The sequence below is a fragment of the Castor canadensis genome, chromosome 1 (assembly GCF_047511655.1).
Source record: "Castor canadensis chromosome 1, mCasCan1.hap1v2, whole genome shotgun sequence".
Lineage (NCBI taxonomy): Eukaryota > Metazoa > Chordata > Mammalia > Rodentia > Castoridae > Castor > Castor canadensis.
In genome coordinates, this window is record NC_133386.1 from 121769040 (window position 1) to 121795485 (window position 26446).

At 34.5% G+C, this 26446-nt stretch overlaps 1 protein-coding gene across 5 annotated transcripts in view; it reads right to left on the minus strand.

The window, feature by feature from the left end:
- Eed (embryonic ectoderm development) overlaps window positions 1-26446 on the minus strand; it is a 31787-nt gene that overhangs the window by 4328 nt on the left and 1013 nt on the right. For 2 of the 5 annotated variants that reach the window (XM_074081656.1, XM_020184632.2), the window contains exons 2-10: window positions 22733-22885; window positions 20661-20753; window positions 16402-16467; window positions 15361-15486; window positions 14479-14560; window positions 11936-12027; window positions 9433-9566; window positions 6813-6918; window positions 5247-5321 (exon numbers count right to left, since the gene is read on the minus strand). In XM_074081656.1, the coding sequence (XP_073937757.1) occupies window positions 5247-5321; window positions 6813-6918; window positions 9433-9566; window positions 11936-12027; window positions 14479-14560; window positions 15361-15486; window positions 16402-16467; window positions 20661-20753; window positions 22733-22885 (927 nt within the window). The remainder of the gene's footprint in view (window positions 1-5246; window positions 5322-6812; window positions 6919-9432; window positions 9567-11935; window positions 12028-14478; window positions 14561-15360; window positions 15487-16401; window positions 16468-20660; window positions 20754-22732; window positions 22886-26446) is intronic. The other 3 variants (XM_020184634.2, XM_020184633.2, XM_020184635.2) reach the window with 2 other exon arrangements.

Consider the following 26446-nt stretch of genomic DNA (forward strand, 5'->3'; position numbering starts at 1 on the left):
AAGAGTCAAAAAACTTAAAGACAAAACTACAAAAATTATCCAATCTGAACATAAAAGAAAATAGATCTAAAAACTTCAAAAAAACTTCAGGGACCAAACAAAAGATCTAATACCGCCTTAGAGTCCCAAAATGAGAGGAGAGAGCAGGGCTAAAACTGAATTTGAATAATGGCTGGCAAGTTTCTAAGTTTGGGACAAAATATGCCCTGTAGACCTTCTGCTTTGATTTTGTCTGTCATTATGGTTATGTGCACTTGAGCTGGTTTCTCACCATGTCTTCTCATGAGACTTTCAGAATAAGAAATTCCTGGCCCAGAATGGATGCAAACTGGTAACAAAACCAGGTAGAACTTTAAGAAAAGACACGAGGAGAACCAAGCTAAATCTGTAAGGAATTTCATGAAACAGCATATCTATGCTATATCGTGGTCAACAATAGATTGTCTTAACCTATCAAGCTGTAAATGTCAACACTATCAGAACAGCTGGAACATTTTAAATTGGAATTTTTTTTTCTTTGATCTGTATTACTGGGTTGGCTCGGTAATATGTGAAACCTTAAACATAAACCTACTACAGATTCAATAAAGTTAGGGAACTCCAAACAAATCCACATTAAGTCAAATCATATTCAAACCTTAAATTAAAAATATATTCATGTTGAATTTGAAACCTAAAGGCAAAGAAAAAAATCCTAAAAGTAGTAAGACACAAGATTTCGCATCAGAAACTATGAAGGCCAGAGAGGAGGCAAACATTTTTCAAGTGTTGAAGCTATAATCCTGTATTCAAAGAATATATCCTTCAGGAATTAAGGGGAAATGAGGCCATTTTCTCAAAAGAAGAAAAACTAAGAAAATATGTCAACAACAGACTTACCCTAAATGGCTACCTATCAGAAGTTTACTGAACACAAAGGAAATGATTTAAGAAGGCACCTTGCAATTATGAGTAAGGAAGAATAGAAGTAAGTATCTGAAGTACCAGAAGTCTCAGAACAGAAAGTGAGTAAATACAATAATCTCCTTTTCCTCTTGAGTTATCTAAATTATATTTGATAACTGAAGCAAAAACTGAAACTGTCAGCGGGGCTCTGGTGGCTCACACCTGTAATCCTAGCTACTCAGGAAGCAGAGATCAGAAGTATTGTAAGCCAACCCGGGCAAATAGTTTCTGAGCCCCTATCTCAAAAATAACCAACACAAAAAAGGCTAGTGGGGTAGCTCATGGTATATGCCCCAAATTCAAAACCTCAGTACCACAAAAAAAATAACAATAATAAAAAAAACTGTCTGAAGTAGTTCTCAAATATGAATATTTGACAATTATATGATAAATGAAGGACAAGTGATGAAAAGGGAAGTAAGGGTTCTGCACATCACTTGAATTGATAAAATGACAATACACAGTGGATTGTGGTAAATTACATATACATGACATCAAAAGCAACCACCAAAAAAGCTACTTAAAGCTTTTTACTATAAATAAACAAAAAAATTGGAATTCTAAAATGCTCACATAGCTTACAGGAAGTAAGGGAGAAAAAAACCCAGAGAAAGGAAAAAGAAAAAAAAAAATGGCGGCCTTAATATCATTACCCATGTTAAGGCTAAAATAAATGGCTGAAATCCATCAACTAAGGCAGACTGGCAGATAGGACTAAAAAAATTAAAAACTTTATGTCAGCTACAAAAAGCTTAACAAAATGTAGTAACATAGCTAGGTTTTAAAAGCAACTGGTTGGAATGCCAGTGTTCTCAGCTTCTTGGGAGGCTGAGGCAAGATGATTGCAAATTTAAGGCCGACATGGATAACAACAAGACTCTGTCTCAAAAGATCGATCGATGAATTCAACGGTATCTCATTTTCACTTAAAGAACATTGCATTTGATAGCAAAATGTACATTCTTTTTAATCTTTCATGAAACATGTGAAAGTCATAAAACATTTTGAAAACTTTAAGAGAACTGACTCAAGAATCTTAAGCTCTCAGCTTATAATCATAAATTGAGCAACTAAACTCATCAAAAAACATACTAATAAAGCTGAAAATAGAAAAATCAATGAAACAACTGAAAGGTAGTTCTTTGAAAAGATCAGTAGAATTGACAAACATCTAGCCAAGATTAAGGGGAAAAAAAATCCACTACCAATTTCAAGAATGAAATGAATTATTACTACAGACCCAGTAAAACATCAAAAGATACCAAAAAGGAGCCAGGCGTGCTGGTTAATGCCTGCAATCCTAGTACTCAGGAGGCAAAGGCAGGAGATCAGCCTGGGATACAAAGCAAGATTCTGTTTCTAAAAAGAAAAACTGGACTGGCAGTGTACCTCAAGTGGTAGAGTTCTTGCCTAGCAAGTGTGAGGCCCTCAGTTCAAACCCCAGTACCATCAAGGAAAAAAACAAAGATAACAAAAGGAAATATTACAAAGGCCGGAGGCATGGTTCAAGTGGTAGATCACCTGCTTGGCAAGTGCAAGACCCTGAGTTCCAGCCACAGTTCACATAAATTTTACCTTAAATGGAATGGAACAATTCCTCAAACAGCATAAACTGTAACTCATTCAATGTGAAGTAGTTTATTGAAATAGCCCTATGATTTTTAAGGAAACTGAATCCGTAATTTTAAAAAACCCCCCCTTAAAATTTCTAGGCCCAGAAGTTTAACTGGAAAATTCTAACCCTTTAAAAAATTAACACCAACTCTATAGAATTTCTTCCAGAAAAATGGGAGACAGAATCACTAATTATATCTAGTGGGGGGGGGGGGGAAGCATTTCACAAAACAATTCCTGTTATAAAAAAAAAAAACCTAAAAAATTTAGGAAGAAGAGACAATTCTCAAATTTCTCAACTCAACAGAGACAACCTACTAAAACAAAACAAAACACAGTAGCTGGGTACCGGTGGCTAACGTCTGTAACCGTAGCTACTCAAGAGGCAGAGATTAGGATCATTGTGGTTCAGAGCTACCAGGGCAATAGTCAAGACCCTATCTCAAAAAACCCCCACCACAAAAAAGGACTGGTAGAGTGGCTCAAGGTGTAGGGTGAGTTCAAACCCCAGTACCACAAATACACAAACAAACAAAAAAACAGCTAATATACTTAATGGTCAAAGTCTAAATAATGAGTCAAAAGTATCTACTTTAACACTACACTCAATAAAAACTGACAGTTTGCCTATGCAATAAAGTAGATCAGAAAATGTAACTGCTTGGCACAGCACTCTGGAGGGAGCCAAACTCCTGGTGAGGCAGGAGATCTCAAGTTCAAGGTCAGTGTGGGCTATCACAAAACAAAAAAGTGTAATGGTTTGGATCTGAATTGTCCACCAAAGGCCATGTACTAAAAGTGTGGTTGCCAGTCTCTGGCACTACTGGAAATGAAAACATTAGGAGATGGGGGTTAGCTGGAAGAAGTAGGTCACTGCAGCATGCCTTCAAAGGGTACAGTGGATCTCTATTTCTCTCTGTCTCTGCTTTAAGTCACCGTGAAATGAATAACCATGTTCCATGATCCTCTCCCTGCCATGATGTTCTATCTCACCACAGGCCCCAAATCACAGAGCCACCAGCCATGGACTTGAAACCTCTGAAACTATGAGTCAAAATAAAATCTTTCATCTTTTTAAGTTGTTATCTTGTTACAATGACAGATGACTAACAGAGAAAGAAAAAGGTCTACACAGAAAATCCCAAGTAATTAAAAAAAAAACCTAGAATAGGTACTTTATATAGATTGAAGGATCTGATATCAATATGCGAGCAATACACTAGCTACAAGCACAGGAAGTGGAAATTAATAAGATAATACAATTTATAACAGCTTAAAAAAAGAATATTTTGTGGACTAGAGGAAGCATAGATACTGTCTTCAAAATTATATACAAGTTATGAGGATAGGTAAGACACCTAAAAAACTAGCTAGCATTTGTTGCCCTTAATGCAGAGAAACTAAAGCAGATACCTTAAAGCAACTGAGGCCAATAGGAAAAGGGGAACAGGTACTAGAGAAAAGGTTAGATCAAAAAGAATTAACCTAGAAGGTAACACACATGCACAGGAAATCAATGTGAGTCAATGCCCTGTATAGTTATCCTTATCTCAACCAGCAAAACCCGTTCCTTCCTATCATTGCTTATACTCTCTCTACAACAAAATTAGAAATAAGGGCAAAATAGTTTCTGCTGGGTATTGAGGGGAGGGGAGAGGGAGGGGGCAGAGTGGGTGGTAAGGGAGGGGGTAGGGGCAGGGGGGAGAAATGAACCAAGCCTTGTATGCACATATGAATAATAAAAGAAAAATGAAAAAAAAATTATATACAAGTTAAATTCAGTTCTAATCAAAAATATTCCTCCAAGAAAAATCTCAGCAAGTTTATTTTTTTGCAGAAAAATTCAGACAAGATTATTCTAAACCTTGTATCTAAAGGCAAAGGAACTAGAATAGCTATAAACAATTAAAAAAAATGAGAGATATCAATCTATCCAGTTTTAAGATGTATCACAGAGCTACAATAATGAAGACCACATATGTAATATGACATAGAGACAGACATACAGATTAAACAGTACAGAAATCCAGAAACAGCCTCGCAAAATATGACCAATTTTTTACAAAAGTGAAAAAGCAATTCAATGGAGAAAGGAGTCTTTCAAAAAGTAGTGCTGGAATAATTGGATATGTATAGGAAAAAATAAACTTCTACCTAAACCTAATGCCTTATGTAGAAATTAACTGAAAATGGATCATATATTTCAAGTAAAACATGGAGGAGTATAAAACTTTTACAAGAAAACACAAGATAAAATCCTTAGTTCTAGAGCTTGGTGAAGAGTTCTTAGATACAACATCAAACACACCATTCACAAGTTCTTAAAAAAACAAATTGGATATCATAAAAACGAAAGACATCTTTGCAAAAAGACCATATTTAAGAGGATGAAAAGACAAGCTACAGACTGAAAGAAAATATTTGCAAACTACGTATCTGATATAAGACTCACAGAATATATTAAGAACTCTCAAAACTCAGCAGAGTAAGATAAAACAAAACAAAAAACCAATCCAATTAGAAAATGACCAAAAGATATGAAGAGACATCATCAAAAAGGAAATATGAATGGTAAATAAGCACATGAAAATGATGTTCAACATCACTAGCCATCAGAGAATGCAAATTAAGACCACGATGCACTACACACCTATCAGAACAGCTAAAATAAAAAATAATGACAATACCAAATGCTGGCGAAGATTCGGAGACACTGGATCTCTCATACATTGCTGGTGAGAATGTAAAATGGCACGGCCACTCTGGAAAATAGTTTGGCAGTTTCTTAAAAAAAACTAAACAAACTTAACCATGACCCAGCAATTGCCCTCCTAGGCATTTATCCCAGAGAAATGAAAACTTAAATCCACACAAAATCCTGTACACAACTGTTCTTTAGCAGATTTGTAATAGCCCAAAACTGGAAAGGATCAAAACAGCCTATAAAAGATGATTAATAATGGTGATGGGTAGCCAATGCTATTTACCAATAAAAAAGGAGAACTATGGATACAGGCAACAACTTGGATGGATCTCCAGGGCATTATACTGAGTGAAAAGATACAATCTTAAAAGGTTCCAAACCATAACATTCTTGAAATGAAAAAATTCATGTGCTAGAAGGACAATGAACTATATGCACACATTATACCAATGTCAGTTTCCTGGATTTGATACCATATGAGAGTTAAGATATAAACATTGAGGGAAACTGGGTGATGGTAATATTAAACCTCTCTATGCTACCTTTGAAACTTCTTACGAGTCTAATCATTCCAAAATTAAAGTTTACAGAAAACAAACAAACAAAAAGCAATCCCCATAAGAAAAAAAAATTAGGTTCTGCCCAAGAAAATGTGAAGGTACCCTGACATCCACATCAAGGAAAGAAACCACATAGCAATTCGCTAACATTTTAACAATCCTAGTTAGACAGTTATCACCAATAACTTCTCTATGTTAGCTGATTAAAAAAATTTTTTTTAGGTATAGGTACCCATCAGTGTCTGTGAGGGACTGATTCAGGAACTCCAGACCAAAATCCAAGGATGCTCAAATACCTTATTTAAATGGCATAGTATTTGCATATAACCTACATACATCTTCTTATATACTTTAAATCATCTCTAGATTATTCATAACACCTACTATAATGTAAAAGCTATGTAAATAGTTGGTATACTGTATTATTTAGGGAATAACAGCAAAAAAAATGTCTGTACATGTTCAGTACAAATGCAATTTTTCTCCCCAAGTATTTCTGATCAGTGATTAGTTAAATCCAAGGATGTGGAAGCCATGGATATGGAAGGCTAACTATTTTATCTACATGCATCAACATGTCAGAGCATGGGTGGGAAAACTATAGCCTGGAAGCCAACTAACTGCAGCCAGCCATTCTTATAAATAAGATTTTATCAAAATAGACACAAACATGCAACAACAAAAACCTGCTGACTTTAGTTACTTTTATTTCGTAATCATCGAGTATCAAAGGACATATCACATTCTAGTAAGCTACACTTCTTATTAGAGCACAAAGAATAATACATTGAAATGTTTTAATCCCTAAATAAGCTTTCAAATCCACCAAAATGACTTTTTAAAAAAGATAATTTTCCATTTTTTTACTCATTTTAACAACTACATAAAAAACTCTTGTTCCCTACAAAGTTCCAACACACAAACACACACACACACACACACACAGAAAATGAAGTACAGCTCAACTGCAGTTTTTTTTTTTTCCATACCTTGGAAAGTATCAAATCGCCTAACCATCGCACACAATCAACATAATTCCTATGTATGTCTCTGGTAGAAAAGTCAGGAAAGTGGATTTTCTGGGAAATAAATGGCCTGAAGGAAGAATGGAAATGTAAAAAGTTAAAAGTATAGTAAAATCATACTATTGTATTTTTTGCTTATGTAAAACTTTTTTGGGGGAAATGGGTGTGCTGGTGATGGAATTCAGGGCCTCAGACACATTAGGTAGGCAATCTACCACTGAGCTACATCCCTAAGCCTGGTTTATAAAACTCTGTAAAACAAAATGTGACTATTGATTCCTCAGTGTTCCTACAGAATTGAATACCTTTATCTGTTTAGTGAGAGTTAAAGTGTACATTTTTATTTTCTTCCATTATCAGTTTAGAAATTTAATTTTATTTCTGACCCACATTTATAGAAACTTCAGTTTCCTGCCTTTTACTACATTTAGCCCAAAATTAATCACTTCAATTCTGGCTATCCTAACCAATGATAGAGTAACCTGAGTGCAGGGGTAAAACTTTCTCATAAAAATATACTTACCTACCTAATCAATCCTTTAAAATTAACCATTAATGGTCTGTGAAATCCAGCACACCTAGAGTATTTCAAAAGACAGTCATCTTTCTAGGAACAAAGAAACACTGTTCCAAAATCTGGTATAAGTAAGTTTAGATGATAGCACTGCCTTGAACAGTAATTTCTGAAAATGATGACTCACAAACTTCTCCAAATAATTTCTGTATTTGGGAAACTAAAATGTGGCTCCATTTTTTAACTAAAGAAATTTGTGTAGGCTGGGCACCAGTGACTCACACCTGTAATCCTAGCTACTTGGGAGGCTGATAGAGAGGATCTTGGTTTGAGGCCAGCCTGAGCAAACATTTCCTGAGACCCCCATCTCCAAAATAACTAGAGCAAGATGGATTGGAGGTGTGGCTCAGGCACAAAACCTGCTTTGTAAACATGAAGCCCTGAGTTCAAACCCTAGCCCCACCAAAAATAAATAAATAAAAATGAAATTTGTGAAAAGAAAATGAGGTAAGCTGCTACCAACTCTGGAGTCGCTAAAAAGTACATTTCTAGTGTAGTTACATAACCTACTTTGTTGGTTTTGGGTGCTGTGTATTGAACCCAGGGTTTTATCCATGCTAGACAATCTCCCACTGAACTATACCCTTAGTTCCATGATTCACTTTTTATACTGAAGTAATTGTAAAAGTATGATATGCCATGAATTAATTGTGTTAGGCAATTCACATGTCCTCTTTATCTTTTCAGTCTTATTTAAAAAGCACACTAGGTTCCATCAGTTCAAATAATCATCCTAATTCAAATTCTGAGAGCTTTTATTTGGTAAGACATTAGCATGCAATTCGATCCCCTCCTCCCTTTACTGGGGATTGAACCCATTGCCTCACATATTCTAGGCAAAGGCTCTACCACTTGAACCAAGCTCCCAGGCCTTTTGTTTGTATTTTGTTTTTGAGAAAGGATGTCACTAATTTTGTCTGGGCTGGACTCCAAATCGAAATCCTGTTTCTGCCTCTTAAGTAGCTGGGATTACAGGTGTGTACCACCATAGCCAGCCTAAGTTCTTAACTGTTACAGTTATATCAATTGCTTTTTAAGTAATTATCATAATCATATGGTTAAACACTTTTCAAGAGCAGTATAACTCAATGTCACTCTCTATAAACTGTGAAATATAATTTATACTTACTTCAGAGTTCTAGAAAATAACTAAAGACAAAAAGCAAAATAAAGTAATAATTTAAAAACAAATTTAACATAGTACTAGTTCCTGGTATGTAAAAGTAGAAATCTGAAAGTTGTAGTAATTCTTAGAAGACTGAGGTCTGCTGACTGGACTCAGACATTTACTTACCAGTGCTTACAAATTTAATTAAGAACCCATTAATAATCTGGTTTGAAAGCCAGAAAATAAACTCTCTCTTTGCTAAAACAAAACTACAAAGTTAACATGTGTAGACATATGATATTTACACTGAAAGTGTTAATGATAGCCTGGTAAGAGTCTAACAGAACAGTTACTGCATTAGAATTGAAATATTCCAAAAGCAAAAAAATTGAGGCATTTCAAAAGTATGAGAAAATTGCAAGATTCCCCACTACAATTACCATGAAACAAGATTCTTGTATTTGAATTTTCTTTATTTAATGAAAAGAGCATTATTTAGAGGAAAGCATATTATTAATTATAGCTAAAAACCCTATTTTTTTTGGAATTACGGTTTATCATCTTGAATTAGAATTTACTAATGTGTCTTTTTACTCTCTCTATTCACCAATAGGTTTAAGCGATTTAAAACTTTTATAACATAAAAAGGCCAAGTAAAAGTAAGTGAAATGTGCTACTAAACTAAGATGAAAAGACAATTCAAAGATTGTGAAAAGTGAACCACAAACATTAAAAAATAAGGGGCTTCCAATTAAAAGGGATGAATTTTATGGCAGCTAAATGACAGAGTAAGGTTACTAAAAGAAGGGCTTCTGAACTCAGTGTCGAAGGCTTACTTAACAATTCTGGGAAAGATTAAAACACATCTATTCAACAGCACAACAAAGTGTATTGACTTTTACCTGTTAGTTTTATTTGGATTATAATCGTAAGATTCCTTAATGGCATTCATCATTCTCTTTGAATTGATCCTCCAAAGTTTAAGAGAGTGATCCATACCACAGGACATTATTTTTTCACCCAAAAGATCATAATCCTACATGTGAAACAGAAAAATTTAAATCAAGTCTGTAAGTTACAGTCCTCAGTTATATTTGTCCAATTTTCCCAGTACTGGGGTTTGAACTTAGGGTTTTACACTTGCTAGGCAGGCGCTCTACCACTTGTGCTACACCTCCAGCCCAAGATATAGTTTTAATTGGTTTGTCACCAGCAAAGTATATGAGCTTTTATAATATGGAAGGTAAGAAAGTAAACTTGAATTTTATCTATTCAACTACATTTATTGCGGGACTAGGGTTTTGAACATAGGGCTTCACCTGTGCAAAGCAGGTACCCCTATGTTTGAGGCATACCTCCTATTTATTTTTGAGATGGGATCTCAAAAACTATTTGCCCAGACTGGCCTTGAGCCTCAATCCTCCCAATTCCAGCTTCCCATGTAGCTAAGATTACAAGTGTGAGTCACCAGTGTTGGCTCCTCTACTCTCTTGTCAACACTTGCGATGGTCAGCTTTAGTCATTTTAGTATCATTTTAGGATAATGTCTCATTGTGGTTTTAATTTTGCCAGTAACTTTTACTTGATTTTAAAGGTAAACCAAATGCTGAGGTAAAAATTATTCTATGAGGCAAGAAAGCTGAATAGTTTACTTTTCTCATCCAATTGTGATCAAGAAATAAAAATGACATCTGTACGTGAAACCACTGGGTCCTTAAACTGTTCACATTTTATTTTTTTCTTGTACTTCTAAGTTGAAACAGTTCACAGTTACATTGGCTTTAGAGTTCACTTTGTAAATAAAGAAAAATGTCTAATAAAAGGAAATAACAGATTTAAAATTTTTGTTTGCTTTATTAGTTTTTTTTTTTTAGTACAGGGCCTACACATTAAGCCACTCCACTCCACCAGCCCTTTTTTTCCTGTGATGAGTATGTTTCGAGATAGGGTCTCTTGAACTATTTGCCCAGGACTGGCTTCCAACTGCAATCCTCCTGATCTCTACCTCCAGAGTCATTAGGATTATAGGCATGAGCCACTGGCACCCAGCTTTTTTGTTGTTGTTGTTTTTTACTGCTTTTTAATAGGCACCTAAGAGATCATTTATAACAACCTTACTTCACAGGCAGACACTGAGGCCCAGAGGTGCTCTTTAATTTAGCACAAGGCATACAATGAGCTTATGAAAATCTCACATATCTATCTAATAGCAAACTCCTACATTTCAGAGAAGAGATAGATACTCTTTCCTGCTTTCTTTTTGAAAGAGATTTTTTTTTTCCTAGCCTAGATATTTTGTATTAATCAATCTTTTTTTCTGCCTCCTGAGTAGCCAGGATTATAGACGTAAGCTACCAGCACCTGGTCCTATTTATCCAATCTTGAATACCATTTTACAAGAGCTTTCAGTTTCATGTTTACTGAATTTGCAAGTCTAGCTGTTGCTACTTCTGATTACTTAATGTCAATAACAACAAGACATTCTAAGAGTCAGTACCTCTAATTTAGAGTTCTTAATAAAGGACAGTACACACAAAGCCAGATGTAGAATGCTACTACAACTTTTAGAAAAGCCAAGTTGACAGGGTAGCCTAAGATAGCTATGATCTCACAAAGGCATACGAACCCCAACTATAGCAGTATTTCAGTCAGTAACGCTAATTAAAATGCAAATGCTCCAAAATAGGGTGCCTCTGTCCCTTTAAATAGTTTAATAAAAAAAAAAAAAAAAAAAAAAAAAAACACTAGTGAAATTAACATGGAACATAAATAAAGCTAAAATAATGTTAAAAACTTGAAAACTGACTAAAAACACTTGCACCACAAGGTAAGAGATCAACGACTTATAAACGTATCAATATAAAGATGGTATTTGCTTATCGTAAATCATAATCAACTACTGGTCTTGTATTCATGCCAAAGAGAAGAGGTCATATAAAATGGATCACTAGTTTTCTTTGTTTGTTTTCCTTTAATGACAGAAATATCCAGAAAGAAATTAACTTGGTGATGTAGGAGGAAAGAAAGGAACAAGCTGGGTGTGCTGGCATACCACTAGTACAGTAACACAGCACTCAGGAGGCTGAGGCAGGAGAATCCACAGCTTGAGACCAAAAACCAAACCAACCAAGCCCACTGTATTCTTCCGTTAAATCCAAATACTTGTATGGATAAAGTGGTGCAAGTAATTTTTTTAAAAAGCAAAAAACCCAAAGAGTCTTTATTTGCTCTATTTCTTTTACATTCCATTCTATATATTAAAATCTTCTATGTGACACATAAATGAAATGACCGCCTGTCAGGCTGTATGAAACAAAGACATGCTTCCTACAAGGAAAGAGTTCAAAAGGGAATGTTCACAGCTATGTACACCTGAAGGTCACTGTCCTGCAGCTTTCAACTTACAGCACTTAGAACTTCGTCTCTGTGCCCTTCTACACCTCCAAATATTGCCACCAGAGTGTCCGTTTGGATATTCCATAATCGTAAAGCATGATCTAGTATAAACATACAAAAAATTAAGATAAACTTTTATCATTCATTTACTGTGAACTTTTAACTTAAAGAAGTAAAAACTTATTTAAGTTTAGACTTAAGTTATGCACAGTAAAGACTAGGAATGGAATCCATATTTTATAGCAATAAAGTTATTTGTATCACATGTAGAATTAAACTACATAAATATTTATATGGTCTTAAAAACTATTTTAGTTTATTTACCTCAAATAATTTTCTTTAAATATTATCCTAATTTGGAGATGTGCTTTTGAGATAAGAAAACCTAAATAATTTTATATTACACCATAGAACAAAACACTAACTTTTCTCTTCACCATACTCACATTCCAAACTGAAGGGGATGGAGGTAATATTTCTTCAAAAAGCCAAAAGTATATTATAATGAAAACTACATACATTGTGATAGAACTTTATAGTATAATAGTCCTTCAAAAACCATATAGCTATAATTTGAACAATCTTTTTTTTTTTTTTTTTTGTGGTGCCTGGGAATCAAACCATGGGGCTTACACATGCTAAGCAAGCACTCTACCAACTATATAACCCTCAACCTCAATCTTTTCTATAAAACATTAATAAAGAATATATACCAAAAGAAATGTCACTTAGACCTTGAAGTATAACAATGCTGATAGCATAAATTAATATTAACATGTTATGAAACAATACCAAGAAGCCATAACACACTTTGTCAACAGTGGAAATTGACATTGCTATAAAAATGATTCCTTAAAAAAAATGATTCTTTGATTCTTTTTGTGGTATATTTTTACTTCTCTTGGGTGTAAATACACACAAACTCACATGTGCCCGCACGCAAACACACCTAGGATAGATTAAACTCTATTCAACATTTTAAGAAAGACCAGACTGTTTTCTTTTCGTTTTTAAACGTTTTAATAGTACATATTAATTGTACATTCATTCCTACCATGTTCTCTATCTCCTAGTTAACACTTTGTCTGCCTTTTTTATTATATCCATCCTAAGTAGGTATGAACTAGTATGTCATTGTGGTTTTAACTTCCCTAATTATTAATTATGTCAAACATACTTTAGAGTGCTTCACTGGTGTGTTCTCTTCAGAGAAATGGCTACTCAGAACTTCTGAACATTTTTCAGTTGGGTTTGTCTTTTTATTGTTAAGAAGAGTTCCTGATACAAGTCCCATATTAGAAACATGATTTATAAATATTTTCTTGTTCATAGTTTCTTATTTTGTTTTTATTTTCACTTTCTTGATGGTATCGTTCGCAGCAAAATACCTATTCATTTTAAAAAATGTTCTTGCTGTGCAGAAGGAGAGACCAGGGTTAAAAAAAAGTGATATTTAAACAAGTGAGGCATTCTGTCCTAGTTACTTGAATGGGAATAATATCTGAGCCCCAACTACTGTTATTACAACAAAGAAAAGTAATCAGCTGTTCCTAGAGTGGCAATTTTAAACTTAAGCATTGGAAGTTACAGAAAAATGACACTGAAACATTCTCAAATCAAGAGTTTGTTTGGTTTTTGGTACAAGGTCTTACACATGCTAAAGAAGTACTCTTTTCACTAGCTACATCCCTAGTCCCAGAGTTTAATCCAAAAACCTATTTTAATCTGAGTGGATTACGTGGGAGGTTGGAGGTTTGATAAGCCTTAATAAAGAGTAAACTTGACTAGAATAAAGTAAAATGTAAATAGAAAAGGCAATCAACAATAGAATGCAGAAACCCCAGTCTGACCCACCTAAAAAAAAAAAAAAGTGTAAAAACAAGAACAATCTAACTTATTTTATAAAGTTCAGAATTAGCTAAAAATGACTACGAGGCTAAGTCCAGAATAAACCTATAATGGCAGTATAGGCATAGAAAGCAATCCTATGCTTTCTTTATGGGAACTATTTCAAAGAAATATGCTAGAGAACTAGAAATTATGCTAGAGAACTTAGCATTTTAAGGAATTCTATGGGGAATCTTTTATAAAACAAAAGCTTTTTAAAATAAAGCAGTATGGGTTTTCATATGCAGTATTACTCATTATATGACTAAACAATGATAACTGATAAAATGGTTTGTAAAACCATCTTAAGAACTTTTTAAATGTCATAACTTTGGTGGCAAATCATTTAAAACTGACAAAATGATGTAATTATTCACATAAAGATAAAGTTCTAGTACTATCACAATACAATATGGTAAGAAGGGTAACACACACTCAGTTCCCAATACCAATTATTTTACTTACATCTGATGCCAACAGGAGCAAGTGTATTTCATGGTTCTTTTCTCCAGTTCTTGGATTGTGAGATGGTAATGTGGCCTGAGCTTTTTCTACTAAAAAATACTGTTACTTTAAAAAAATTTTTCCCCCTTAAAATATTATTTGTCTCTTTAAAACAACTATTCTCAAATAAGTAGTACTCAAGAAACACTTGAATCTCTTACCTTTACTTACTGACAGGAGAAGATTTGGGTCTCTTGGGTGGAATTTCAGCTCGTTGATGGCATTTCCATGGCCGACATAGTGCTACAATAAATTTAAAACATGTCAAGTTCCATATCTTAAAAACCAATAAATCCTCTTTCATAAACCTAAAGAGAATACTAAGTAGTTTTATTCAAAGTAGTGGCTGTAAACTTTGGTACTATACTACTTCATCCAATAAACTGAAGACAAAAACAGTCCCGCCTGCAGATATTCTGAATTGGATTACCAGAATCATATTTAAGACATCCTTAGGTGCAAAAGAGCTAAAAAGTCAATTCCTTAGTGAGTAAAACCTGTTTTCATATCACCTCTCTAGGCTTTACCTTTCAGTTCATTACAAAATGCCATTGAATCTATAATTCCCACTTTTGATGTGTTGGAAAACCTGTTATCATTCATTTAAAGCCTATCAAAGGGGCAAGGAAGGAAATTAACAACAAAAAGCCAGGCTCACACCTGTAATCCTAGCTACTCAAGAGGCAGAGATAAGGAGGATTTTGGTTCAAAGCCAGCCCCAGAGAAATAGTTGGAGAGACCCTATCTTGAAAAAAACCCCCATCACAAAAAAGGACTGCTGGAGTGGCTCAAGATGTAGGTTCTGAGTTCAAACCCCAGTACTGAGAAGAAAAAACAAACCTGCAAATAGTAACATTTTCTCACTTACTCCTTAAGTTACCCAAATTACACAAAGGTCTCAAAAGATTTGTTTAAACAAAGCAATAAGCAAGGTACAAATCCAATTACAGATTTTATTCATTGATTACATTAGTTGTAAAGTCAACACAGTGAATTTTAAAAGGTATGCATTTAAAAGAAATATAATTTAACCAACAACTCACCTTTATACACTGCATTGTTATGGGATTAATTATCCTTATTATTCCTCTAGATCCTGCGACAGCTAGCAGAGGATGGCTTGTATTGCTATCATAGGTCCATGCACAAGTATAGAAGTTTTCATCAGCCTAACAAATGCCACCATTAAGAAATATAATTTGTTTTTGAAAAACAAACATGCTAATGATTACAGTTCTCTCATTGTTCTTTATACCATCAAATTTATACAATGACAATTTTAAGTCTAAAATCCATACCAAATGACCAAAAATCCCATAGTGCCTCCACTCAATTGTGCTTACTACTTAATTCCAACGCAGCCACAGACAATAGCTAAACAAGTGGGTATGATGTGTTCTAAAACTTTATTTACAAAACCAGGTGGCCAGCAAGTTCAACAATGTTGACCCTCAACACTTATCAGTCTACAAACAACTATTCCATTTTCCACTCTTTTCAGTGAAAACTTCCCAATATGGGAATAGTTCACTTCGTTCCATACTATCTACAGAAGACTCAATGTCTTTGTTTTGTGTTGTTTGCTAGGTTTTTCAAGCGGATCTAGAAAAAACAACTTATCACTTAGCTTTTACTACTATGTCTAATCCTTTGGCTTTTAAATTCTTTCCTTTTCTTTATAACTCATGTTTTCAAATATTTTATTTCCTAAATTAAACATATTTATTATTTCCATCTAGGTTTTGATCTTCCCAAGTTCATCATTAAAACTACAATGAAATTATAAAATTCCATTCAAAGAAAAGAGAAACAGGAGACTTTAGTTAAGTCTCTGCTAACATTTTCTATTACTGGATATTAAATGCTCTCATCTTTAGTCATCTTGCACCCATCCATCACATCCACCCCACAAAAGACTTCTAAGAATCAGGACATCAGATACCAGGGTTCGCTTAGGGACAGTGAAGGAATTACACTAAATTAAGAAAGGACAGTAATTTTAGGGAATTAATTTAGAAAAGTTTTAGAATACTTATAAAAATGAACGTCTTTGACCCAACATGTTAAAACCCAGAAAAGGATACATCAGCATCTACATAAGATTGTAATAACCGGATTTCTCCTTGGGAATGACATTCATATAAGGTTACCTAATGAAAACAAAAATAAAGTAAATGTCATCTCAAGTGTACAAACACTTGCTGGCTTTTAACCATTCTGATCACAATTACATCTTTTTTTTTTTTTTTGATGGTATTGGGGCTTGAAATCAGTACCTACACCTTGAGCCATTCCACTACCCCATTTTTAGTAAAAGAATTTTTCGAAATAGGGTCTTGTGAACTACTTTCTGGGACTGGCTTTGAACTATAACCCTCCTGATCTCTGCGTGAGTAGCTAGGATTACAGGGCACCCAGCAACCTTATTCTTTCTTAACTACCGTTCCCCCTTCCTTTTCAACAATTTCTGGCCAAGTTCATTGTGCCCTTTTTATACATACATGTAATGTACTTATAAAACATTCACGCCTCATTACCCTCTTCTTTTTTTTCAGAACTGGGGCTTGAGCTCAAGGGCAAGCACTTGACCACTTGAACCACATCCCAGTCCCAAAGGAGCCATGTTAAAGCAATAGTTTCGGTAGTGTCTTTAAGATATAATTGTCAGCTGGGTGCTGGTGGCTCACGCCTTTAATCCTAGCTACTCAGGAGGCAGAGATCAGAAGGATTATGGTTTAAAGCCAGTCTGGGCAAATAGTTCGCAAGACCCTGCCTCAAAAAAACATATCACAACAATAGGACTGGTGGAGTGGCTCAAGGTGAGTACCCTGAGTTCAAACCCCAGTACTGCAAAAAAAAGAAAGAGTAATATAGATGGGGTAAATTTATCCAAGTACATTATATGCATGTTGTTAACACCACAATGAAACCTCCTGTTTAATTAATCTGTGCTAATAAAATAAAAAAACTCATCAAAAATGGCTCCCTTAAACTTACTAAAGTCATTGTAAAGCCTAAATATTTTATATATCAGAAAATATTAAACACTCTAGTAATCCTTCGATTAAATTCACAACAAAAACGCTTTTGGCACTATAAAGAAATGATAAATATTTAAGGCGATAGATATATTTACCCTGACTTAAACATTACACAATATGTAGTGTGTATATTTTATAGGGTATCAACATCACCAGATACTCCATAAATGTAAGTTTTGGATAGTCACAGATCATTAGAACATATTAAAACTCTACAGTGCCTAATAATGAATTGCTTTTTCTTAGACACAGCTAATCAAATATTAATTTTCTCATACATGGTGGTCATTTTCATGTGTCCTATATTCTATAAATAAAAACATAAACACTATATACAGTTTTGTAATATCAAGTTTTTTTTTTTGAAACAAGATCTCACTATGGAGGAGGGTTATGTCAAACTCATGATCCTCCTGCCTCATCCTCCCGAGTGCTGGGATTACGGGTATGCACCTCCACACCCATCTAACACTAAATTTTTATAAATTTCTCTCCATTTTTCTTGTAATTTATAGTCATATTAGTAAAAATCTATTAAAATTTATTAATGTATTAGAATACTATGAGATTCTGTATATATACTATTAAATTCATAATCTCTACAATATTCAAAAAATATTCTTTGTATGTTTGCTAATTGTTATATCTTAAAATAATTGTTTTCCTTTTCATTCTTCCTTTTAAAAAAATCCTAACAGCAGAACTTTTCATAATTCAAGAGCTAGCCAGAGGTGTACCTCAAGTGGTAGAACAACCACCTAACAAGGATGAAGCCCTGAGTTCAAACTCCAGACCACCAACCACCCTCCCCAACTACCCAGGTGGGATAGTGCATGCCTGTAATCCTACCACTCAGGAGACTGAGGCAGGAGGATTCCAAGATCTAGGCAAGTATGGGCTAAATAAAAAGGCCCTATCTCAAAAAACCAAAAAATTTTAAAAGAGCACTTCATAATTTCATGAATTATAATATACCCCTCAATGTCATTTTAAATGAAAACAGGGCTTCTTTTGTTATAAGGCTTAGAATACTGCAATAAGCATACTGGAGCACAAATTATATAAATTCTGGTACTCTCATAGCCAAGTTGGTGAAGTATTCTAATGCTAGGTTAAGATATTAATTAATGTTTTTAAAGTGGGTTCATGTCAGATGCCTCTGGCTCACACCTGTAATGCTAGCTACCTGAGATGCCAAGATCTGAAAGATCACAATTTGAGGCTGGGGTGGGGATTTAGAGTTAAAAAGTTGGGTGTGCGCCTGTGATCCCAGTCACAGCAGGAAGCATAAAAGAGGAAGATCACAATCCAAGCCAGCCTGGTCAAAAACTGAGACCCTATGTCCAAAATAATCAGAACAAAAAGGGGTGGAGGAGTGGCTTGAGCGGTACAGTTCCTACCAAGCAAGCATGAAGCCCCGAGTTCAAACCCCAGTACCACTAAAAAAGATAGAACTTTTTAGAAAACACATATAAGGACTCAGCACAGAATGGATGTATTTCTATGATTCTCAAACTACTAAAAAAGCTTAGAAAAATGCTGACATTTGAAAAATACTGAGCTGACAACTCCTGCGTTATCCAGCTAATCTTGATTGAGAACAGAAGTATACCAACATTAGGAAAAAAATGTAGGAAACAAGTGGTATACATTAAAACTCACAACCTTTTATTTCTTTAAGAATTTTGAAGCCAGCCCAGGCAAATAGTTTACGAGACCCTATCTCGAAAAAACCCACCAAAAAAAAAAGGGGTGGTGGAGTGGCTCAAGGTGTAGGCCCTGAGTTCAAGCCCCAGTACCACAAAAAAAAAAAAAAAAAAAGAGAGAGAGAGAGAGAATGTCAGCAGAATTACTAGAGAAGCATATATTTTAATTTTACTCAAATTATTAATGGTATATCTCTCAGGCCACCTCTTTTTCCTTTGACAAGAGGGTAGAGGAAGTGACTTGTATTTGTCCACAACCCATAGCTAATTAGTCTATTTCCAACATATATCTTTTTCTGAATACATCAATCTATTTCTATGCTATTCATCTTAATTCCTATCCCAGTATTAACAGAAAATCAAAATGTTAACTACTTACAGACTTAAGAGGACAATTCTTCTTAGATGACTTCCAAGTTTAACAGAAAACTCTCAAGACTCCCTGGAAAGCACCAGGGAATTCCCTACTCACTTAGAAGTGTATGAAAGGAATAAGTAAATCTTTGCAACTCATCTGTTCAGCCTCTGGTTTAACTTATTTAACTAAACTAAATAATGGTCTATGTTAAAATGTGCCAGCATGGTTCTTCTATCCATTTCTCTTCATTCAGGATAATTTTGGCTTCCTTATAAAACACTTTCAAAACTATTATTTTTTTTAATCATTATTATTAGTGGGTTTTTTTTTTTTGAGTCAGGGTCTCATTAAGTAGCCCAGGCTGACCTCAAACTCCCTTGGAGTCCAGGCTAGCTTCATCAGCCTCTCCAATGCTAGGATTAGAGCTGTGTGTGCCACCATGCCTGGCTTCCAAACTATTATTTAAATTCATAGAATTTGTGCTTTTATTTATAGAGCCATTTCTTACATTTCTTTTTCTTTCTTTTTTTCCTTTGGTGGTGCTAGAGTTTGAACTCAGGGCCTTGTGCTTACAAGCAAACACTCTTTCCACTTGCCATGCCCCAGCCCTCATTACATTACTTTAAAAAAATCACAGTCAGGCACCAGTGGTTCACATTTGCAATCCTAGCTGTTCAGGAGAGAGATCAGAAGGATCAAGATTCAAATTCAGCCCAGGCAAATAGTTTGAGAGATCCTATGTCAAAAACACCCAACACAAAAAAGGGTTGGTGGGATGGCTCAAGTGGTAGAGCACCTGCCTAGCAAGTGTGAGACCCTGAGTTCAAATCCCAGTACCATCAAATAAAAAGAAGAAAAAAAAAAAAAAAAAACCACAGGATTCTGCTATTTATCATTCCTATGAGTGATAAATAACATTTATCAATGATTAAATGATTGATAAATGTTGTTTATCAATAATTAAAATCATTTCCAACAAAAGGTAAAGTCAATTCTTTCAACCAAACTATTTGTGGGGGGAAAAAAAAAACCTATTTCATGAACAACTGGAAATAAAGATTTATTGTCCAGTAATCAATATTAGTTTTAACTTGACAATTTCTGGAAAGTTTCACTCAAACATAAAAGAACCATACTGTTGAACTAGCTGTACAAAATTTACTTCAAAATCGTTGCATTTCAATACCACATTAATAACAGATCTAATAATCAGGCCAAACAGACCCCTTTGCACTCACTCTGTTGCTTCCTACAGTTGCAAACACTAATGGATCTCCTTCTTTACTGTGCCAGTTAAACTGAACTCCAAACAATGGTTGGTTATGATCTTCCTATAAGATAATCAAGAAATAAGAAAAGTTTAATATGTCTTAGAAATTAAAAAGTGGTAGTAAATTCACCTTTAGCTTTTTTCTGTCCAAAATGCAATCCGTAATTTTGTGTACCATACTAAGCTGACTTTTGATGATAAAATTAAAAGACACCTATTAGACCAATTTTCAGACCTCAAATATTATAAAGTATTTCAATAAACAAAGACATATGTTAGGTAGCAGTTACTTATCTATGAAAACATGCTGATATCTGCCTTTTATTTTCTTAAACCCAACTATCTTATTCTGGGGTCACAATAAATTGAATAATTTTGGTAGCTCCATTTAACTTCGTGGGCCACTAAGGACACAATTTATTTTTCTGAAATAAGAAACAAGTGGTCTAAAGAAGGGAATATAGCTTTGTTAAGAGTGACTATTTTTTTTTATTTTTCCCGTACTAGGGATTAAACATAGGGCCTCACACATGGTAGGCAAGAGCTCCACCATCTGAGCCATGGCCCCAAGCCCTCCTTATCTATTTTTCTTTTACATTTTTTTTTTGCATTCACTAAGTTTTATTAGCCTTAACTTTTCCCTTGTAAAATGAAGCATATCACACTTCATCCAAATCATTCCTTTCTATTAGTCCTATAGAAATAATTTTTTTAAAAATCTTGAATAATCTTTAGATAATCTTGAATTCTGGTCACTGAAGAAAAATATCCTCCCCAAAAGTCTTATAATGAACGAGACTACTTTAATAGGAAGGACTGGGGAAGAAAATGAACTATACCTTCACAGATATACAAAAAGAGAAATAAAAGGAGATTGCATATTCTCTTTTTTTTCCTTTGCAGTACTAGGGAATGAACTCAGGGATTCATGCACTTTGCAAGAAAATTCACTTTTGTTTTCAGTTATTTTTCAGCTTTAGAACTTTACTGGAAATCTCCTGGCACTTACTTTTCATGTTCATTTTAAGGCAGTTTTCACTTTAATAGATTACCAGCTTTCATTTTCTTAAGATTTGAAAAGTCACAGCTTTAGGCTTGTGAAATATTTAAATGACAGTTAAAAACACCTTCCAAAGATAATACCTAAAACTAGCAAGTTAATACAAGTAAATATTAACATGAAACTATAGTGGATACTTTGCTTTTTTTTAATATGCTGAGATTAATATCTCCCTTTTCATAGGGTATAATTTAATATGCTAAGAATTTAATTTTTGCTACAGACACAAAAATGTCTTAAAACCACAGCTTCTTACATTTTCTCAAGACTTTACCTAAATGCTTTAGATATTTAGAAAAGGTTTTAACTTATACATGTACAGGTATACAATGTATATTTTTCCCTCAGGAAAAAATAACCCCTGTATTAAAAAACAGAAAGTGGACATATAAAAGGAAACATCTAAAATAAACATCAGTAGTCCTTTTTCTAAAGTAAATGAAAATGCTGAGGAAACAGTAATTTTGATAACCCCAACCCCATGTCTTCCCCAAATATTAAATAATCGAGCTTTTAAGATGTCACACCTTTTTCTTGGAAAACAATTATAAATAAAATAAAGCAAAAAGTTAAATTAAAAAACTTGTGCAAAGTAAGACATCTGTTTCTATTTATACTGACTCTGTTAACAGGTCACTTTTAGCTCTTTTTAATAACTAGTGCCAGAAGTGGCACATGTTTTTAAGTTTTACCAGAACATAAACCAACATTTCCCAAAATCTTTTATTTGAATCAACAAAGTAAAACCAGCATATGATACACTTTACACATTTAAATTCAAATAACAAAAAAAGAAAGCCAAAACAACTATGGGACAGAATGCAGAACACAGTTCGAACTACAAAAAAGAAAAACCCTTTAAAACACTAACTTTAAAATACTTTAAAGTTGATGGAGTATCTTGAGTATAAAATGCCTGTCACTGAGAAATAGTTTTGAAGCTTCACTTTGAGGCCAAAGCTCTGCCTCTATGTACTTACCTTGAGACTGTTTACACACTTGAAAGAATATTTGCATTTCTTTGACTTCCATTTTCCCTTTCCCCAACTTTTTCTTCCAGGTGCGTTTGGTGTATTTGTAGGTGTATCAGGGCGTTCAGTGTTTGTACCACTTTCTATACTGACAGCGTCATCCTGTAAGCAGTAAATTAGGAAAATATGAAACAGTGATACTGTATTCAGCAACAAATGGCTCTGTACTAGAAAGATGTTGACTGACCTAAACAACTGCAAAAAATGGACAAACTTATTGCTGCCTCTAAATAAGCACAAAAAAGTAACCTAACTACATATTAGTTTTTTTGTCATACTGGAGCTTAAACTCAGGCCCTTCACCTTGAGCCATTCTGCCAGCCCTTTTTTCGTGATGGGTATTTTCCAGATAGGGGTTCATAAACTACTTGCCCAGGCTGGTTTTGAACCGTGATCGTCCTGATCTCCACCTCCTGAGCAGCTGGGATTATAGACATGAGCCACCAGCGCCCGGCCTACACATTAGAATTTTGATGGATATTTCATATTTCAGGAAAAATGAAAACATGCTAAGAATGATAATATCTTCCAGTAAAGCACTGTCCTGGGCCACTTACTCTAATTCACCAAACATTATATAATCTTCACATTTCTTCACAGGAGTGTTGAGAGAGCCTGTCTTTTGCTGGTAAGCCTTGCTGGGATTCAACCCCCAAACAGTAATAAATCTGGCTGATTTACATGTCTTTGTAATTGATTTAACTATTGCTCAGTTTGGAGCATGGGGTTAGGTAGGTGGTTGTTTGAGGCAGTAGTGTTTAAAACTACTTAAGATGTAGTTTTAAAAACCCCGTTACTCAAATTAGGCTTATTTATAACACAAACCATTTAGAATTTTAAAAGTCCTATAAATTCTATGCTATTTGTAAATGAAATCTGCTTCATAGTTCCAAAGAAAGAATAATACATAAATATTAGAACTTTAGAGACTCTTTATAAAGTAAAATCCTTCCAAATACAGACACAGTACAAGAAACCTTAAAAATCCTTATTTCTTATCTCCAAGACATTATGTCTTTGTTGGATTAAAAGGATTTATTTAAATCCATGACTTTACCTAAATTCATTCCAGAGAAACTTTGTTTTTCAAGGAGTGCCCATTAACATCTGTTAGAGCGCAGCCTAGAAAAACACTGCCTTTATGGTCTAAGTTACTGCTTCCTAAAGCTGGTTTTATGTTACAGAAGGTTTAAAATTAATTGAAGTGTGAAAGGGTATATGAAAAACTTTAATTCACTTGAAAACAGTATGATACACAGTTCTTGGGGATCTTCAAACTTCAAATGGCTCCAATATGAAATAGTTTTTTTAAAAAGAATGCTATTCTGGAACATCTTGATTACCTAGCATTAAAATAAAAGGAGTTGCACAGACAGGTGACATGGAGTAAATGCTCAACAAATATTGAATTTAAGTTAATGTAAATGTAATTAGTCTTTATAGAAGTTGAAAATGTAAAAAATTTAAATTGAGTTCCTATGTTGAAATCAGTTTTAGCCAGGCATGGTGAGGCATGAGGCTGGAGGATCCAGGCCAGGCTGGGATAGATAATCAAGTCCTGTCTCAAACTCCTCCTGTCCCCATAATAAATCAGTTTTTCTCTCACTTCTCCACACCTGTCAGTTGTATTTATGTAATTAAAAACCAAGTATAGAAAGCAACTTGAGTGTCTCAATGAAAAACTATGCCCACCAGATTACAAATCCCCTTCACTGTCTTTAAACTGTATCTTACACTATTACAGATGACACACATGAAAATTTTATCAAATATGCCTTCCTTTGCTCAGTGGAAAAGAATTTCCTCCATTTGCAATTCATCTCTGCATTCCCTCAGTTCAAGTAAATTTGTACTGTTTTGACTTTTCTGATTAACCAGCTATACAACATTTGCTTAGTTCCTTCACATGAATAAGTTTCACAAGGTTCACATGCCTTTCTTCTAAAAAAATTACCTCTTAACAATAGACAAATTAAATAACAATTTAAAAATTATTAAATATTTATATACCAGCCTCTTTACATTTGAACTAAATGCTGAGTTGCCAATCAAGAGGCCACACAAAACATTGTCAGTAACTCAGTTTGCTTCTATTTAACTTACTCATCTCCTCCAGGGGCAAATCAAGATGGAACCAAACGAAAACATAACATGCTTTCATTTTTATCTTTAAAGTAAAATCAAATCTTTGCTGAGTGTTTAGTATGCATTTAGGTTGACTTCCACTCTACCCTGTCCCCGAATTACAGGACAGAAAAATACTATGCAACAGATACAGCACTACAATCTTCATCCGTCCAACAAGGGAACAAACTCAGGGATAGTGTAATTGGTCCCTTGATGTTGCCACAAGCTGCCAGATTGAGTCCTCTGATTTTACTAACCACAGCAACCATTAGTACTCTTCCACAAGCTAACTACAGTCATACAGTCTTAGAAAGTTTGATAAAATGGCAGATAATATATGAAAAATATTTAGAATGTGTCCTTTAATTCTCTATCTCACTTTAACAGTAGTAACTGCTCAGGTAACCTTTAACTCCAACTCAAAAACACATTCTTCTCTCATCTGTTTTTGACCTTTTGCTGCTACCTGCTCCCTCAAGAATAGAACCACTGCCCTAGTTTTTCCTTGAACTTACTTTCAAATAGTGTTCTCTACTTTCTTCCCTATGTTTCCTACATCACGTGGCCTTGGATGAAATTCAGAGGGTCTGTAAAGTCAAGTGGGAGAGAAATCACACCTTAATTTTCACCACTTTTAACTAAATTTTAGCATGTCCATGCACATATGCTAATGTTACTGAAGTTATGACGATCACTAGTTTTTTTGGTCTTTTTTGTGGTACTTTGAACTCAAGGTCTCAAGCTTGTTAAGCTTGAGCCACTTTGTCAGCCCCTTCTGTGTATGTGCGTTGGGTATTTTTGAGATTGGGTTTTGCTTTTTGTTGGGGCTGGTCTTGAACCTCCATCTTCCTAATCTCTATCTCCTGAATAGCTAGGATTACAGGAGTGAGCCACCAGTGCCCAGTGGGAAACTAGGTATTACTTTTCAAGCACAGTGGTTCAATATTCCTTATTCAAAATGCTTGGGGGACCAGAAGTGTTTCAGATTTTGGTGTCTTTCCAATTTTGGAATATTTGCATGTACTTTACTGGTTGAGCGTTCCAAAAAAAAAAAGAAAGAAAGAAAGAAAAAAAAAAACCCAAAATCTAAAACATTTTGAGGGCCAATATCACACTCAAAAAGTTTCAGATATTGGATTTTCAGATCAGAGATGCCAACCTGTACAACTGCTGCAGATCTTCAAAATAAGCCCATCACTACCATCAAACCCACTGCTAAACCTTTTTTACTTATTGTGCTAATAAAAAAATACACGTATTACTACCTCTAAAATTTTTAATTCTTGTTTTGCTTTGGACTGAACCCAGGGCCTCCTGCATGCTAAGCAAGTGCTCTACCATTAAGCAATAACCGTAGCCCTAACAAATACTTTTAAAACATATAATAAGTGATCTTGTTTGTAACTTTATTTTATGCATTTAAAAATGTTATTCCAAGAAGGCTCCGAAACAGTTTTTAACGTGTACAAGGCAAACACACCAAAAAAGTTAAGCCAATCAATTGATTCTGAATAGCCTTAGAAGGCAGCAAAGAAC